The sequence below is a fragment of the Oncorhynchus clarkii genome, chromosome 7, assembly GCF_045791955.1.
Source record: "Oncorhynchus clarkii lewisi isolate Uvic-CL-2024 chromosome 7, UVic_Ocla_1.0, whole genome shotgun sequence".
In the NCBI taxonomy this organism is placed as follows: Eukaryota; Metazoa; Chordata; class Actinopteri; order Salmoniformes; family Salmonidae; genus Oncorhynchus; species Oncorhynchus clarkii.
The window spans coordinates 21,182,491-21,198,584 of NC_092153.1; the positions used below are offsets into that span (position 1 = coordinate 21,182,491).

General features: G+C 46.3%; 1 protein-coding gene across 1 annotated transcript in view; it reads right to left on the bottom strand.

Moving 5' to 3' along the window:
* Positions 1–403: 403 nt before the first annotated feature.
* The window catches only part of LOC139414157 (zinc finger protein GLI2-like), a 71,485-nt gene continuing 55,794 nt past the window's right edge, over positions 404–16,094 (bottom strand). The window contains exons 8-14 of the mRNA XM_071162039.1: positions 15,903–16,013; positions 14,806–14,946; positions 10,456–10,605; positions 8,251–8,415; positions 5,122–5,385; positions 3,643–4,012; positions 404–3,519 (exon numbers count right to left, since the gene is read on the bottom strand). Of these exons, the coding sequence (XP_071018140.1) occupies positions 1,130–3,519; positions 3,643–4,012; positions 5,122–5,385; positions 8,251–8,415; positions 10,456–10,605; positions 14,806–14,946; positions 15,903–16,013 (3,591 nt within the window). The 3' untranslated portion in view covers positions 404–1,129. The remainder of the gene's footprint in view (positions 3,520–3,642; positions 4,013–5,121; positions 5,386–8,250; positions 8,416–10,455; positions 10,606–14,805; positions 14,947–15,902; positions 16,014–16,094) is intronic.

Below are 16,094 nucleotides of genomic sequence, written 5' to 3' on the forward strand. Positions count from 1 at the left end.
AATACTCTATGATATCTTATTATCCTCGTCATCATCAAGGACTGGAGAAAAAGTCATTTGACACGAAAAAAGGAGGATCCTTTTTCCCTTTTCGATTTTTCCTAATTCATCACCAAGCGTTAATGGCAATGTTATCACCCCCAGAATACGTATCATATCAAGTATTTGCATATTCTTTTGAAATTGTTGCTTAATTCCAGTCACAACTTGTCCCCGACACTGAGACGTCACTGTTCATCTCAATAGTCCAACTCAACCAAACAGACAAATAAGACAATGGCTCATATTGAAGACACTGTATGGAAGTAGACCTGACATGACTAAATAGATTGGAAAAAGATTTCTTCTGACTCTATTGAATTATTTAATCATTTTTCTCCCATATTTTTTTTTTTTTTTTTTTTTTTTTTTTTAGCAATTTCACTGACAGAATATTTTTTAATGAGTTTCAAATAAGATCTGAAAGAAAGAATCAAATCATTTTAGATCAAGTCATTTACACTATTTACATATATACGTGTGTCTTTAAGATCGAAAAATCCCAAATCCGTATCATACAGAAGGACTTGGTTGCGTTTCAACGTGAACTGTGTCATATGCTCGTCTTGCATATTCTGCGGCATAGCCAGGCACTTGGTAAACTTGTTTTACTGCAGAACTGCACACTATCTCATGTACAACATTAACAGAATTGTGCTGTGGATTACATTATACTTACTTACTCATCTAAGGCAAAATATGGCTTCTCAATAGATATGAAATCGCCATATTAGCTTCATAACGATACTGTACAGGATAATACAATAAGTAGCACAAACATAGTGGTGTTTTAGCATGAAGTCTTCAGAATCTCATAGGTTCCTTAGTCTCTGGTGGTCGTCAAACTTCTCCAATGAGGTGCTTAGTGTTCAATCACATGGTCAGGAGGACCTCTGCAACAATGTTAACTAGTAGGTCCCCCTCTTGTCATTCACACAGTCAGTTTAAACTCTTGGTGGTAGATATACTATCGTTCATAGAGCTTGGGTCACAATAGGTCATTTCTTTTAACACACGTCCTGGGCCAAATACACCAAGGTAGGTACCCTGGTTTTACCTCTGTCTGCCTTCAGTGTATTTGGGATCGTCCTTATGACATCATGTTGAGGAACTTGTTCTCTTCTGCAAGCGCGGTGAGCAGGGAGCTCATATCGCCGATGGCCATGTTGCTTCCCCCTGCAGAGAGCGGCAGGGAGGGCAGGGTGACAGAGTTCTGGGGGGTGGTGAGTCTGGAGGAGGTCTGGGACAGACTCTGGAGGATACTGGGGCTGATGGTGCCTGACATCAGGCTGGAGTGGTCCCCGTCATCCAGCATGGTGTCAAAGTCAATCTGGGGATCCTCTGCCCCTGTCCCATTGGACGAGTCCACCGTACTGGAGACCTGGTTGCTTACTCCCGGTGAGGTCATGGCGGTCTCAGTGCTGTCTGAGGGACATTGAAGGACGTCCACTACTGATGATGCCATCATCTGCATGTTGACGTTTCCGTTTGGCTCAAACACGTGAATCTGTCCTGTGTATAACATAACATTGCTGTTCTTGTTGTTGCCATTGCTGCAGTGATTGCCAATTGAGTTTTGTCGCTGCATTGTCATTGACCCTGAATGCTGTCTGCTTAGAGACTTAGGTTCTGTGGGCGGCCTTGGCTGGAGGAGTATTTGACCTCCATTTTGGATGGGATTCTGAACCTGGGACGCTATATTATACTTCTGTGAGATCATCCGCAAAGAATTCACACCGCTATCCTTAAATGTGACTTGAGACGATTGACTCCCCCCTGGCTGCGCCCCCAGCCGGCTGTTCTGCGTGTCTACAGTGTGCACCGTCTGTTGTTGTTTACTGTTTTGGCTCAACATACCCAGAGTGCCACCAACTGCCATACTACTACAGGAGGACCGCTGGTTAGCGTTAGCGGTAGCATCGCTAGGACCAAGACCCTGGTTAAACCCATGCCCGAGACTCACTGGTTCATTGAGGTTAGCATTAGCAGGCTGCTGTTGCTGTAGGCTCTGTTGCTGGACACAGCTCAGCCTTGAGTCCGCCTTCTGCAGCTCTATGTATCTCCCCTGCTGGGCTGCGTGAGCCAGGTTGTGAATCATCTGTGCAATGTGTTGGTTGGAGTTAAGATTCTGATTCTGGAACGAGACAAAGTTCTGTTTCTGTTGGACCATGGTGAGGTTTGGGTTGCTTCGACTGAACGGCAGCTGTTGACTTGGGTTGTGAAGAGCTTCCACAGTACCTGAGCTGACCTCGTTCCACTGCACCGGCATGGTGCTCGTCTTACTGGGTAAGGAGGGGAAAGACTGCTGCGGATGGCCTGAGCTTAGGGCACAGAAGAGGGGCATGGTTTGTGGTGCAGATGAGGGGTTCATATTCATATTGGTGTCCACCACAGCCATCCTTTGCTGGTGGTAAAATTGCTGTTGCAGCTGGGGGTTAGGGTTTATTGTGTTTCCATGGAAACCACATTGTGCTTGTCGGTTGTACCCGTTGGCACAGTCTGACTCTCCAGCTCCGCCCTGAGAGGCGATGTAGTGAACGACGTCATCAGGAAGTACCATCATCTCCTCCTCACTGTTGTTGCGACTACCGCTCATGTCGCCGGCCATGGTCTCGATGGCCACGTTCTCAGAGATGCTGGGCGGCCGGGGGCAGTATGGGTATCGCTGCAGACTGCCGTCGGAGCGCGGCTGGTGGCTCTGGGGCGCCAGGTGGCGGCGCTCGGCTGCAGACGGGGCCTGGTTGGGCTGGGAGGCGTGTGGGTGGAGATTCTGCATGTTGCCCGTGCTGTTGTAGCGCTGCACCTGAGGCTGATGGGACAGCGGGTCCAGGGGCGGCGGTCGGGGGACGGGGTCGCTAGCCCGACGGGGAATGTTGGACGGAGCTTCGTGGGGCATCATGCTGCGGCCGTTATAGCCTCCCATATCGCCGCTGCAGCGCCTGGGAACACCACTGGGGGCAATGGGGTTGAAGGAGGAGTAACCAGACGACGAGTCTCCCTGGGAAGCATCCCTGTAGAGGGCCATGCAGGTCTTGAGACTCATCCTCTCCATGTTGGGTAGAGGTGTGGGTGGGGCTCCGCCTGTAGCCGCCGCATATTTAGCCTTGAGGTGGTAGAGCTGGGCGGGGGTGAGGCTGAGGTGACTGGGCAGCCCTCCCCCTCCTCCACTCTGGCTGGCGTTGCTGGACCTCCGAGACAGGTCTGTAGAGATGGGGTCGTAGGAGCCGGTGGAGCTGATGTTGTGGTGGCGGTGGCCACTGAACGTGGAGGCGTCGCTGGAGCGGCGGCTGTAGTGGCAGGGGGAGATGCCAGAGGAGCGCCGGCTGATGTAGGCAGAGGAGACGGTGCTGGTGGCGCTGTCCCTGCGCTCCATCAGATGGTCCAGCTGGTTCAGGACAGTCACCTTACTGGAACACAGCTCACTGAGGCTGAGGAACGATCCAGGCCCACCATCCATATTTCCTCTCTCCAGAAGGGACCCTGAAGAGAAGAAAAATGGATTTCACACAGGAGAAATATAGAGTGGTTTTCTGAATGTACTGAATACTCAAAAAAGATAATTATGAGAACACTGGTTACTTCTTTCTTTTTACGGTCACTCACCGCTTACTGGTATGGGCGGTAGCTTGGTGTTCTGGACTGGAGGAGCTGGATGATGATTGGCCCACTGGCAGGAGTCCCTCACCATCTTCAGTTTCTCCTTCTTCAGGTGTTCTAGTCTGTGGATGTGGCTGAGACCTAGGTGTTGACGGAGGTGGAGGCCCACCCCGACCCCTGCTGTCCCAGACCAGAGGCCAGAGAAGGAGGAGTCCATGAGGGGCCCTGAGGGGTCGTCCAGCCCAGTCAGGTCCCCCATGCTTCCCCCGCTGCTGTGGAGGGCCATCTCTACTCCACTGTCATGGTTGGTGGAACTGCCAAGTGGCGACGGCTCGCTGCTGCATGACGACTGACCACCAGGGCTGGACTGATACATCTAGAGAGAGAGAGAGAAGGAGAGGGAGGGAAGGGGAAAGAGCGAGAGAGTGGAAGAGAGAGAAGCAGAGAGAGAGAGAGAGACAACATGTTTATAAACTATCTAAAAAGGAAAGGGATCGCCATCTAACGAAGAGAAAGTGGAACAGTGATAACATAACAACATAAGGAGATGTACAGTGAATCATGCAAGTTCTTTTCTCCACAACTTTAATTGTGAATAACGAGTGTTGGTTGGGGTGGCTACAGATTACAGCTCCCTTAAGACCGTCTGTGAATTAGAAATGGGGGAGATGAAAGGATGCTTGAGTACATGCTAAGCCAGCACACAGGGCTATGAATCTATGGCTCTCCGGGTTGTTGGGCTCCCCAGTCCCTCTTTATGTTGTACAGTACGTGGGACTTAAAATTCTGTAATAACTATTATACACATTTTTGGACTGTGTTCCTTACTGGCTGTGGCTTGTCATACAGCAGTAGTGCATGAAATGATGAAAGATATTCTGTATTGAACTGAAGCTCAAACTGAAGCTGTGCTCACCTTAGTAATGTCTGTCCTTAAGGAAAAGTTCAAAGAGAAGAGAAATGGAAAGGAAATGTGCAGAGAGTGTTAAATAGGAAGGATAAAAGTTTGTTAGGTAAGATTTGCATGCCATTGTTAGTAGGGGCTCAGACTGAGAAAGTAGAAGGGCATTGTCTGACTGCACAAATCTATAAAGTGGCTTAACCATAGATTGGGAGGCACACATTTTTTATCTAACAAGTCAGTTAACAACAAATTGTTATTTACAATGACGTCCTAGGAACAGTGGGTCAACTGCCTTGTTCAGGGGCAGAACGACAGCTTTTTACCATGGCAGCTTGTGGATTCGATCTAGCAACCTTCCCGTTACTGGCCCAAATCTTTAACCACTAGGCTACTTGCCATAACCGTATGGTAAACATAACCGTATGGTAAAACTGTCTGTTTGCTGAATTATACTTCTACTCCAAATGATCTCTCATTGGATGACACGCTGCAACCCCAAATGATCTCTCATTGGATGACACGCTGCAACCCCAAATGATCTCTCATTGGATAATAGGCTGCAACACCAGATGATCACTTACCACAGAGTTCTCCGTCTTGATAGACGTGGCCTGGAGGTAGTCCTCCGTGCCTCTCGAGGTGCTGTCCATCTTCTCCTCCATGCCCCGGCCTGTCTCGTTCTCTCCATTCTCTTTGGGTGGCATGGGTCTGCTGGGCGGCAGGTCGCTGCGCTGTTTCTTGGTGACGTGGGCCTCTGGTCCGTGGACTGTCTTCACGTGCTTCCTGAGAGAGCTGGGGTCCGTGTAGCGCTTCGTACACCCGGGGACTTTACACACGTAGGGTTTCTGTGGACACAAGTGTATTTATTTCACCTTTATTTATAAAGGTTATACTCAGAGCGATAAAATACATTACAATAGAGACATGTCATGTACATCTACAGTTGAAGTCGGAAGTTTACTTACACTTAGGTTGGAGTCATTAAAACTTGGTTTTCAACCACTCCACAAATTTCTTGTTAACAAACTATAGTTTTGGTCGGTTAGGACATCTGCTTTGTGCATGACACAAGTAATTTTCCCAACAATTGTTTACAGACAGATTCTTTCACTTATAATTCACTGTATCACAATTCCAGTGGTTCAGAGGTTGACTGTGCCTTTAAACAGCTTGGAAAATTCCAGAAAATGATGTCATGGCTTTAGAAGCTTCTGATAGGCTAATTGACATCATTTGAGTCAATTCGAGGTGTACCTATGGATGTATTTCAAGGCCTATCTTCAAACTCAATGCCTCTTTGCTTGACATCATGGGAAAATCAAAATAAATCTGTACAAACAATAGTATTCAAGTATAAACACCATGGGACCACGCAGCCGTCATACCGCTCAGGAAGGAGACGTGTTCTGTCTCCTGGAGATGAACGTACTTTGCTGAGAAAAGTGAAAATCAATCCCAGAACAACAGCAAAGGACCTTGTGAAGATGCTGGAGGAAACAGGTACAAAAGTATCTATATCCACAGTAAAACGAGTCCTATATCGACATGGCCGCTCAGCAAGGAACCTGAATGGCCGCTCAGCAAGGAAGAAGCCACTGCTCCAAAACCGCCATAAAAAAAGGCAGATTACGGTTTGCAACTGCAGATGGGGACAAAGATCGTACTTTTTGAACAAATGTCCTCTGGACTGATGAAACAAAAATAGAACTGTTTGGCCATAATGACCATCGTTATGTTTGGAGGAAAAAGGGGGAGGCTAACAAGCCGAATAACACCATCCCAACCGTGAAGCACGGGGGTGGCAGCATCATGGGGGTGTTTTGCTGCAGGACGGACTGGTGCATTTCACAAAATAGATGGCATCATGAGGCAGGAAAATTATGTGGATATATTGAAGCAACATCTCAAGACATCAGTCAGGAAGTTAAAGCTTGGTCACAAATGGGTCTTCCAAATAGACAATGACCCCAAGCATACTTCCAAAGTTATGGCATAAGGACAACAAAGTCAAGGTATTGGAGTGGCCATCACAAAGCCCTGACCTCAATCCTATAGACAATTTGTGGGCAGAACTGAAAAAGCGTGTGGGAGCAAGGAGGCCTACAAACCTGACTCAGTTACACCAGTTGTGTCAGGAGGAATGGGCCAAAATTTAACTATTGTGGGAAGCTTGTGGGAAGCTTGTGGAAAGCTTGTGGAAAGCTCCCTGAAACGTTTGATACCAAATACTAATTGAGTGTATGTAAACTTCTGACCCACCTGGAATAAGATGAAATCTTTTTAAGCTGAATTAAATCATTCTCTCTACTATTATTCTGACATTTCACATTCTTAAAATAAAGTGGTGATCCTAACTGACCTTAGACAGGGAATTTTTACTAGGATTGAATGTCAGGAATTGTTTAGAGTTTAAATGTATTTGGCTAAGGTGTATGTAAACTTCCGACTCCAACTGTATTTAATCTGAAGCGATTTACAGTTCAGTGAGTGTATACATTTAAATGTGGCCCCAGCGGGAAGCAAACCGACAACCCTGGCGTGGTTACCACCACACTCTTACCAAGTGAGCCACATAGGATCCAGAGGGAGATGAATATCATGCAGTTCATATTCTGTTTAATAACATTCAAATACATGCCTGGGAATTAGAATATCCATCCCCTCCTACTTACTCAGATTAGCTGTGACTGGCTGTTGTTGTAAACACGCAATTAGAGTGTATAAATTATGTATGTTAGACCAGTGACTTGTTGGTTCTGCTTACAGCCACGGAGTATCACTAAGATTTATATGGTTTCCAGTAATAAAGTTAGTTATATTGGTGGGATGGATCCAGTCTTATTTTTCATCCCGAGGGGTTGTGTGTGTGTGTGTGTGTGTGTGTGTGTGTGTGTGTGTGTGTGTGTGTGTGTGTGTGTGTGTGTGTGTGTGTGTGTGTGTGTGTGTGTGTGTGTGTGTGTGTGTGTGTGTGTGTGTGTGTGTGTGTGTGTGTGTGTGTGTGTGTGGATCCATGGGATGCTGTGCTCTCCCCCTACACCTCCCTCCTCTATCTCCTGATGGATAGGCCAGTAGGAGGCTTGAAACGGTTCCAGGGTTCATTTTGTATTGGTGATCTGCAGGTGGTCTGGGTCTCCATTAGGGATGCCTACGCTTGATTCACACGAATCCGTTGTGGGGCTGCCATGCTCATTAGTTCTGTACATCATTATTTACTCATACACACGCCTGCATACACACACACACACACACACACACACACACTTAGGAACACACGCACGGCCGTGGTTTAATGCGGCAAGTATAGACATCCAAGAACAATCACTGTGCGTGATGAGAAAAAGTCCACACATCTCATTTCAGCCTGAATATGTAAAAGGCTAGCAGACAACATCATTTTCTTGATGCCACAATCTTTTGGCCCAGGACCTTACAGTAAGTCACAAAAGGTAGAAGAGTATTGATCCTATGGATGTCTGTCTAAGAGAATATCTAATGGGCTCTATAAGTGAGTCTGTCTGAAGTCTTGGCAGGGCAGAATGGAGCTGCAGTGTGGGAACGTGTCTGCATCCAAAATGGCACCCTATTGCCTGCATAGTGCACCGTTTTTGACCAGGGCCCTGAAAGTAGTGCATTATGAAGGGAATAGGGTGGTGTTTGGGAGGCTACCCCAGTAGGACCTCAATGAAGTGTGTGTGTGCGCGTGTGCACACCTCGTTGGAGTGTGTGCGGTTCTGGTGCTTGGCTCTGTCCGAGGCGTTGGAGAAGGCTTTGTTGCATCCCTCGTGGTCACACACATATGGTTTTTCCCCGGTGTGAGATCGCAGGTGGGTCTTCAGATTCTCCAGGCGAGAATAGGCCTTACAGCAGCCCTCAAACTGCAAGAGAGAGAAAGGAAAACACCAAAGCAGTCAAACACAGGATCTTTGTACAGTTTATTTCACATCTATCCTAGTTTTCCATTTCCTTTTAATTTCTATAAAGATGACCTTTGCAATTATTGTGTAATGAATGACACTCTGGTGTGGAGGCATGTACAGCGCATTCAGAAAGTATTCAAACCCCTTGACTTTTTCCACATTTTGTTATGTTACAGCCTCTGTCACGACTTCTACCGAAGGTGGCTCCTCTTCCTGTTCGGGCGGCGCTCGGCGGTCGTCGTCACCGGTCTACTAGCTGCCACCGATTCCCTTTTCTGTTGGTTATGTCTTTATTGGTTTCACCTGTTTCTTGTTTTGGGGTTATTGCAGGGCTATTTTAAGCCTGTTTGGGGGCTATTGAACATCCTGTTTCCATTGATCATCCTTGAGATGTTTCTACAACTTAATTGGGGTCCACCTGTGGGAAATTCAATTGATTGGACATGATTTGGAAAGGCACACACCTGTCTATATAAGGTCCCACAGTTGACATGGCTTGGCTTGTCCATAGAGCTCAGAGACAGGATTGTGTCGAGGCACAGATCTGGGGAAGGGTACCAAAAAATGTCTGCAGCATTGAAGGTCCCCAAGAACACAGTGTCACGTCTGCTCTCACGTTCCTGCCGGTTCGTTGGGCTTCCATGCCCCAACCGGCTTGCCCAGCGCCCATGACTCGGCCGGTTCGCCGGGGGGCGCCCCTAGAAGGGGGTGTACTGTCACGTCTGCTCCCGCTGCCCTGCATCATTGCACTCCTATCATCCATTACACACACCTGCCTTCCCTCGTCACCCGCATCAGCGATATTGGACTCACCTGGACTCACCCATCACCTGTTATTACCTCCCCTATATTTGTCAGTTCCCCAGCTCTGTTCCCCACTTCTGCATTAGTTGTTTTTTGTTTGTTTTACCTTTTTCCTGACCCTGTTCCTGTCTCGTTCCATGTCCGTTCTATATTAAATGTTTTACTCCCCGTACCTGTTTCGTCTCTCCAGCGTCAACTCATGTGACACACAGTGGCCTCCATCATTCTTAAATGGAAGAAGTTTGGAACCACCGAGTCTTCCTAAAGCTGGCCGCCCGGCCAAACTGAGCAATCAGGGAAGAAAGCCTTTGGTCAGGGAGATGACCAGGAACCCAATGGTCACTCTGACAGAGCTCCAGAGTTCCTCTGTGGAGGTGGGAGAAACTTCCAGGTCAACCATCTTTTCAGCACTAGGCCTTTATGGTAGTGTGGCCAGACGGAAGCCACTCCTCAGTAAAAGGCACATGAGAGCCCGCTTGGAGTTTGGCTGAAATCGCTGCCAGAGGTACTCCAACAAAATATTGAGTAAAGGGTCTGAATACTTATGTAAATGTGATATTTCTGTTTTTAATTTTGTATACATTTGCAAAAATGTCAAAAAATCTGTTTTTGTTTTGTCATTATGGGGTATTGTGTGTAGATTGATGAGGGGGAAAAACTATTTGAATACATTTTAGAACAAGGCTGTGTCGTAACAAAATGTGGAAAAAGTGAAGGAGTCTGAATACTTTCTACATAGTCACCAATCCTAACTTCAGAAACAAATCTCCCCCTGACACCAGTGCATGATTTATGTGAAAAGTTAAGGATTTGGCCTGAAGAGAGAAAATCTTAGATGTTGTACATGAGGGACTTACAATACAGTACCGTAGAGGATATATCTAGGTCTTACTGTAAGAAGGACCCATTGCCCTTACATGATATAATGGTAATAACAGCTGGAACTACTAACATACACCCTACTAACCAGTTTAGGGACATCCTCTATGCGAATATGTAATGTAATCAAACTGTGAGCACATTTTTCCTTCTTTTCTAGAATGATCACGTGAAATATTGAGAAAAGCCCAAACGGCATTTCTATATTTGTGTGTGTGTGTGTGTGCGTGCGTGTGTGTGACGGTACACTCTGCAAGTGTTTAGCGAGGCAAATGCTCAGCGAAAGGCCGAGCCTGGCGACGGTCAGTTACTCACGGTACACTTGTGTGGCTTCTCCCCCGTGTGTCTCCTCATGTGAACCACCAGCATGTACTGGGCCTTAAACGGCTTCTGCTCCCTGGAACACTCATCCCAGCGGCACACGAACTCCTTCTTCTCCCCGTGGATGTGGTCGTTATTGATGTGCTGTGGGGGAGACACGCCCGGATGAGACTGGATCTCTACAGCCTGTGAGACTTGCGGACCTGTCCAGTAACAACCCCTAGCCCCTAAACACTTGTGTCGATCTAAGGGATTGGATAGGTGTAAAGCAACAGTCATTCGATTGTAGTAATTATTTTACATCTCCATAAGTGCCTAAGGGGAAGGGGGCGGGGTTTTCTTTCTGTGCATGGCCTGCAACTTCTCCTGTTGTTAATAAGGTTTACATAATGTGGACATATTTTTGCATTACTCATCGTATATGTACAGTTGAAGTCGGAGGTTTACATACATTTTAGCCAAATACATTTAAACTCAGTTTTCCACAATTCCTGACATTTAATCCTTGTAAAAGTAAAAATGCCCTGTCTTAGGTAAGTTAGTATCACCACTTTATTTTAAGAATGTGAAATGTCAGAATAATAGTAGAGAATTATTTATTTCAGCTTTTATTTTTTTCATAACATTCCCAGTGGGTCAGAAGTTAACATACACTCAATTAGTATTTGGTAACATTGCCTTTAAATTGTTTAACTTGTGTCAAACGTTTCGGGGAGCTTCCCACAATAAGTTGGGTGAATTTTGGCTCATTCCTCCTGACAGAGCTGGTGTAACTGAGTCAGGTTTGTCGGCCTCCTTGCGTGCACACGCTTTTTCAGTTCTGCCCACAAATTTTCTATAGGATTGAGGTCAGGGCTTTGTGATGGCCAGTCCAATACCTTGACTTTGTTGTCCTTAAGCCATTTTGCCACAACTTTGAAAGTATGCTTGGGGTTATTGTCTATTTGGAAGACCCATTTGCGACAAAGCTAAAAATTCCTGATGGATGTCTTGAGATGTTGCTTCAATATATTCACATCATTTTCCTGCCTCATGATGCCATCTGTTTTGTGAAATGCACCAGTCCCTCCTGCAGCAAAGCACCCCTACAACATGATGCTGCCACCCCCGTGCTTCACGGTTGGGATGGTGTTCTTCGGCTTGCAAGCCCCCCCCCCCCTTTTCCTCCAAACATAACGATGGTCATTATGGCCAAACAGTTCTATTTTTGTTTCATCAGACCAGATGACATTTCCACAAAAAGTACGATCTTTGTCCCCATGTGCAGTTGCAAACCGTAGTCTGGCTTTTTTTATGCCGGTTTTGGAGCAGTGGCTTCTTCCTTGCTGAGCGGCCTTTCAGGTTATGTCGATATAGGACTCGTTTTACTGTGGATATAGATACTTTTGTTTCCTCCTGCATCTTCACAAGGTCCTTTGCTGTTGTTCTGGGATTGATTTGCACTTTTCACACTAAAGTACGTTAATCTCCAGGAGACAGAACACGTCTGATTCCTGAGCGGTATGACGGCTGCCTGGTCCCATGGTGTTTATACTTGCATACTATTGTTTGTACAGATGAGCGTGGTATATTCAGGCGTTTGGAAATTGATCCCAAGGACGAACCCACATTTTTTCCCATATTGTCAAGCAAAGAGGCACTGAGTTTGAAGGTAGGCCTTGAAATACATCCACAGGTACACCTCCAGTTGACTGAAATTATGTCAATTAGCCTACCAGAAGCTACTAAATCCATGACATAATTTTCTGGAATTTTCCAAGCTGTTTAAAGGTACAGTCAACTTAGTGTATGTAAACTTCTGACCCACTGGAATTGTCATACAGTGAATTATAAGTGAAATAATCTGTCTGTAAACAATTGTTGGAAAAATGATGTGTCATGCACAAAGTAGATGTCCTAACCGACTTGCCAAAACTATAGTTTGTTAACTTGTAGAGTGTTTGAAAAACAAGTTTTAAATGACTCCAACCTTAGTGTATGTAATCTTTCGACTTCAACTGTGTATATACCGTATTCTATTCTACTGTATTTCAGTCTATGCCACTCTGACATTGCTCGCCCAAATATGATATATTCTTAGTTCCTTTACTTTAGATGTGTGTGTATTGTTGTGAAATTGTTAGATATTACTTGATAGACATTACTGCACTGTCGGAGCTAGAAACACAAGCATTTCGCTATAACATCTGCTAAACGTGTACGTGACCAACACAATTTGTTTTGTTTTGATTGAACGTTTCTCTCCCCACAGAAGTCCCTCTGAGGTTGTCTTTTTTTACTAGGTCTCTAGTTGTGTTCTGTTCTGTCTGTCATTGAGTGCATTTGTACTACTACTATCACCTGGAGACAGAGGTTTTCTCTGTGACAGAGGTCCATTAGAACAAGCCCATTTCAGCTTGTGACAGAGGCGGAGCAGCCATTTGCCTTTCGAAGAAATTAGGAGTAAAGCCATCAATCAAAGTTTGCCGTTAACTTTCCGTTTTGTCAGACAGTGAAGAAAGACGACGTGATTGTGTTGTCGGGTACGCACTATTTGCCGTGTGGCTCCGTTAGTCTTTGATAGATGAGTTCCACTGGTCTACACTCTTTCCACAAGAGGGATTCTACGGTTAGGGAAATTAAAATCAGTCGTCAAACGGGCAAATGCTCCTTTGCTCCGCTCTGTTTGTATGTGTCTAAAGGGGCAGCCTCTCAACACTTTCATTTAATGGAATTGCCCCGTGACGGATTTCCAACTCTCTTATCCAAGATTGATGTGGCATCCCGCTGGCTGGCGTGCATAGCCTAGGACAAATGGGTCTGGACAGGAATTGTGCTCTTCCCTCATTAGGGCTGTAGTTTTTAAGTGCAGGGACCCAGTGAGCGTGGAGGGATTACATCTCAAACACCACCGTTTCCTGGGATCCCTTGATGAGCACATCTGCAGAAATAGACCTAATACCCTGAGAACATCAGGAATTACTAACAACCAGGTAACCAGTAGGAGGCGTGGGTTTCAACCATGCAAGCTTATAGAGCTAACAAGCATGTATGCATTCACACACACACACACACACACACACACACACACACACACACACACACACACACACACACACACACACACACACACACACACACACACACACACACACACACACACACACACACACACACACACACACATATACACTTCAGTGCCAAGGACCATCATTGTGGTAGCTAAATGCCAGCATATTCCTTAGGCTACTCTCTCTACTTGTTGGTTTGATGTCTGGCCCATGATAATTAAGCCAAAGACACGGTTGAGCGTGCGTTGACTGCTCTCTCAGACAAGCAGCTCTTTGTCCGTAGCTGCCTAACCTAAACCATCCTGGCCTATCATTAGGAAGGTGTTTGTGTGTGTGTGTGCCTATCATTAGGAAGGATCTCCGAGAGGTTTAACGTTCAGCTGGAGTGTAACTGTTGGTGACTGAGGGAAACAATGAGGACAGATAATGGAGGCCTTAGTCTGAGCTCTGCGTCACAGTGCCCCACCCCCCACCCTCTCTCTCTCTCTTCCTCTCTCTTATCTCTCTCCCTCTCTTTTATCTCTCTCTCTCTCTTCATCTTCTCTCTCTCTCACTCCCCCCCCCCTCTCTTTCTCTCTGCCACCCCTCTCTTTCTTTCTCTCTCAGTCTCTCTCTCCGTCTGTCCCCGTCTCTCTCTGCTTCAGTGATGGCCTGGAATGCCCCTGCTCCTCCAAAACTCTACATGCCAAAAAGTCCAATCGAGTAAAACAATCCCAGTCTCATGGAAGCTAAACACTTAGCGAAGCTTACTTTATGTGAACAACCAATGAATCAGCTGACTCTCAGTATCTATCTGGAGGAACGCATAATAAAACAGGAGCCCAGTTGAAGTCCATTGACAGGTCTCAGTCTTAGAAAGCACTGAAATATGGACTCTTAAGTATGTTAGAGGTTACTGTGGAGACAGTGAAATCAGGGAGGGGTTAAGGGTTTAGTGTTCCTGGCCGGACGGCTTTATGTTGGGCTTCAGAGGTCAGAGGTTAGGGAGCACATATAGACCAAGAGGTCAGTGGGATTTATTCTGCACTTATTCCAGCTGCACTGAAAGGCAGACCTCCTCTCTCTCACCACACACTCATCAGATAGTGACCTTCCTCTGCTCTTGGCCCAGGGCCTGGTTTCTTCGTTAGAACCACAGGTAATATACTTAGCCGTAAGGTGCTTTTAGGAAACCGGCTCCAGGTTGGTTGATTTAAAACAGGCAGGAACATTTTCTGAGCTAGTTAAAGATAAGGAAATTCTTGTCTGATGCCTGTCCCTTGTCACGTGTCCCTGTCCCCCGTCCCCTCCTTACATGGACCAGTTGTTCCTGCGTGTCGTACTCCTTGGAGCATCCTTCCCAGTGGCAGTTGGTCTCATACACCATCTCTGGCTCATGCTTGCATTCATCTTTATCCAAGTCCTCCTTCATGTCCAGCATCCCACCTAGATGATCCTGTTACGAGAAAAGAAAAGAGGAAGACTTTATAATCCATTCTATCTTACTGTCTAGGAAATGTGTATTTAATTTTAACCCAACACAAGCCATTAACACTATTAACTGTTACTGATGTGGGGAGGGGACACCCTGGCATTATCTGAGAGAGCCCAGATTGACTTGACTGGAGGAACAGACAGGTGTGTTCATTTTGTTTCTGACCAGGCAAGGATTCGTTGACACGGCTAAGACAGATCCCAGGCCTGCAGGCCGTGTGCGTGTTTGTGTGACGTGCAGCACATCCCCTGGTCTCTTCTTTCCCTCTCCACAGCGCCAGCCTCCCACCCTTCCCTGCTCCAATGTGCTGACTGCAGCATGTTTATCTCTGCACCTCGCCACTATCTTCATCAATTCTACTGGCCCCAAGACGACTATGTACACCGCCATCCCCATGCATCAAACCTGCCTCTGAGTCGAAGAGGAGGGCTCCGCAAATTTGTCAAAAGAGAGAGAGAGAGAGTGAAAGAGAGAGCGAGGGAGAGAGAGAAAAAAGCACCTCAGATGACAATAACGTGGGGCCAATATTTCATTGAAATGAAGTGCTGTGGCACAGTTTACAGCGGCCAGGGAGAAAAGAAGAGAGGGAGGAACAAACGAATGGATGCAAAGCTCTTATCACACAGAGTTTTTCTTCTTTCAGCCGTAGCAGAGAAAGAAACGGGGTCAGGGGACTGGCTGGTTCCCAGGGGTCTGTGTCAATTCAGGACAGAGGAGTATTTGGGCAGAGGAAAGGAAGTAAAGGAAACAGTTTTTTTTTCTTGATCAGTTGCAAAGGATTGATCGTTTTTTAATTGCCCTCAACACATCATTCTCTTTAGATCCTATCAGCCCATACGTCTCATTTCCTGTACAGGGCAACAAAGTTCATCATGACAACTGATTTATAAAGTAGTAGATCCTAATCCCATTCTTACCGGAGAACATGGGGACAGTGGCCTCAGACACTCCACCTCTGTCTTCACCTTTGACCTCTTGGTGATCATGGGATTAACTGTACTGCTCACTGCCGAGTCCCCACTTGTGTTCTGGAGTAGAGGAGCGGAGAGAATAGGAGAGGAGACGAGATGAGAGGAGGGGAGAGAGGAGAGGAAGGGAGAGAGGAGAAG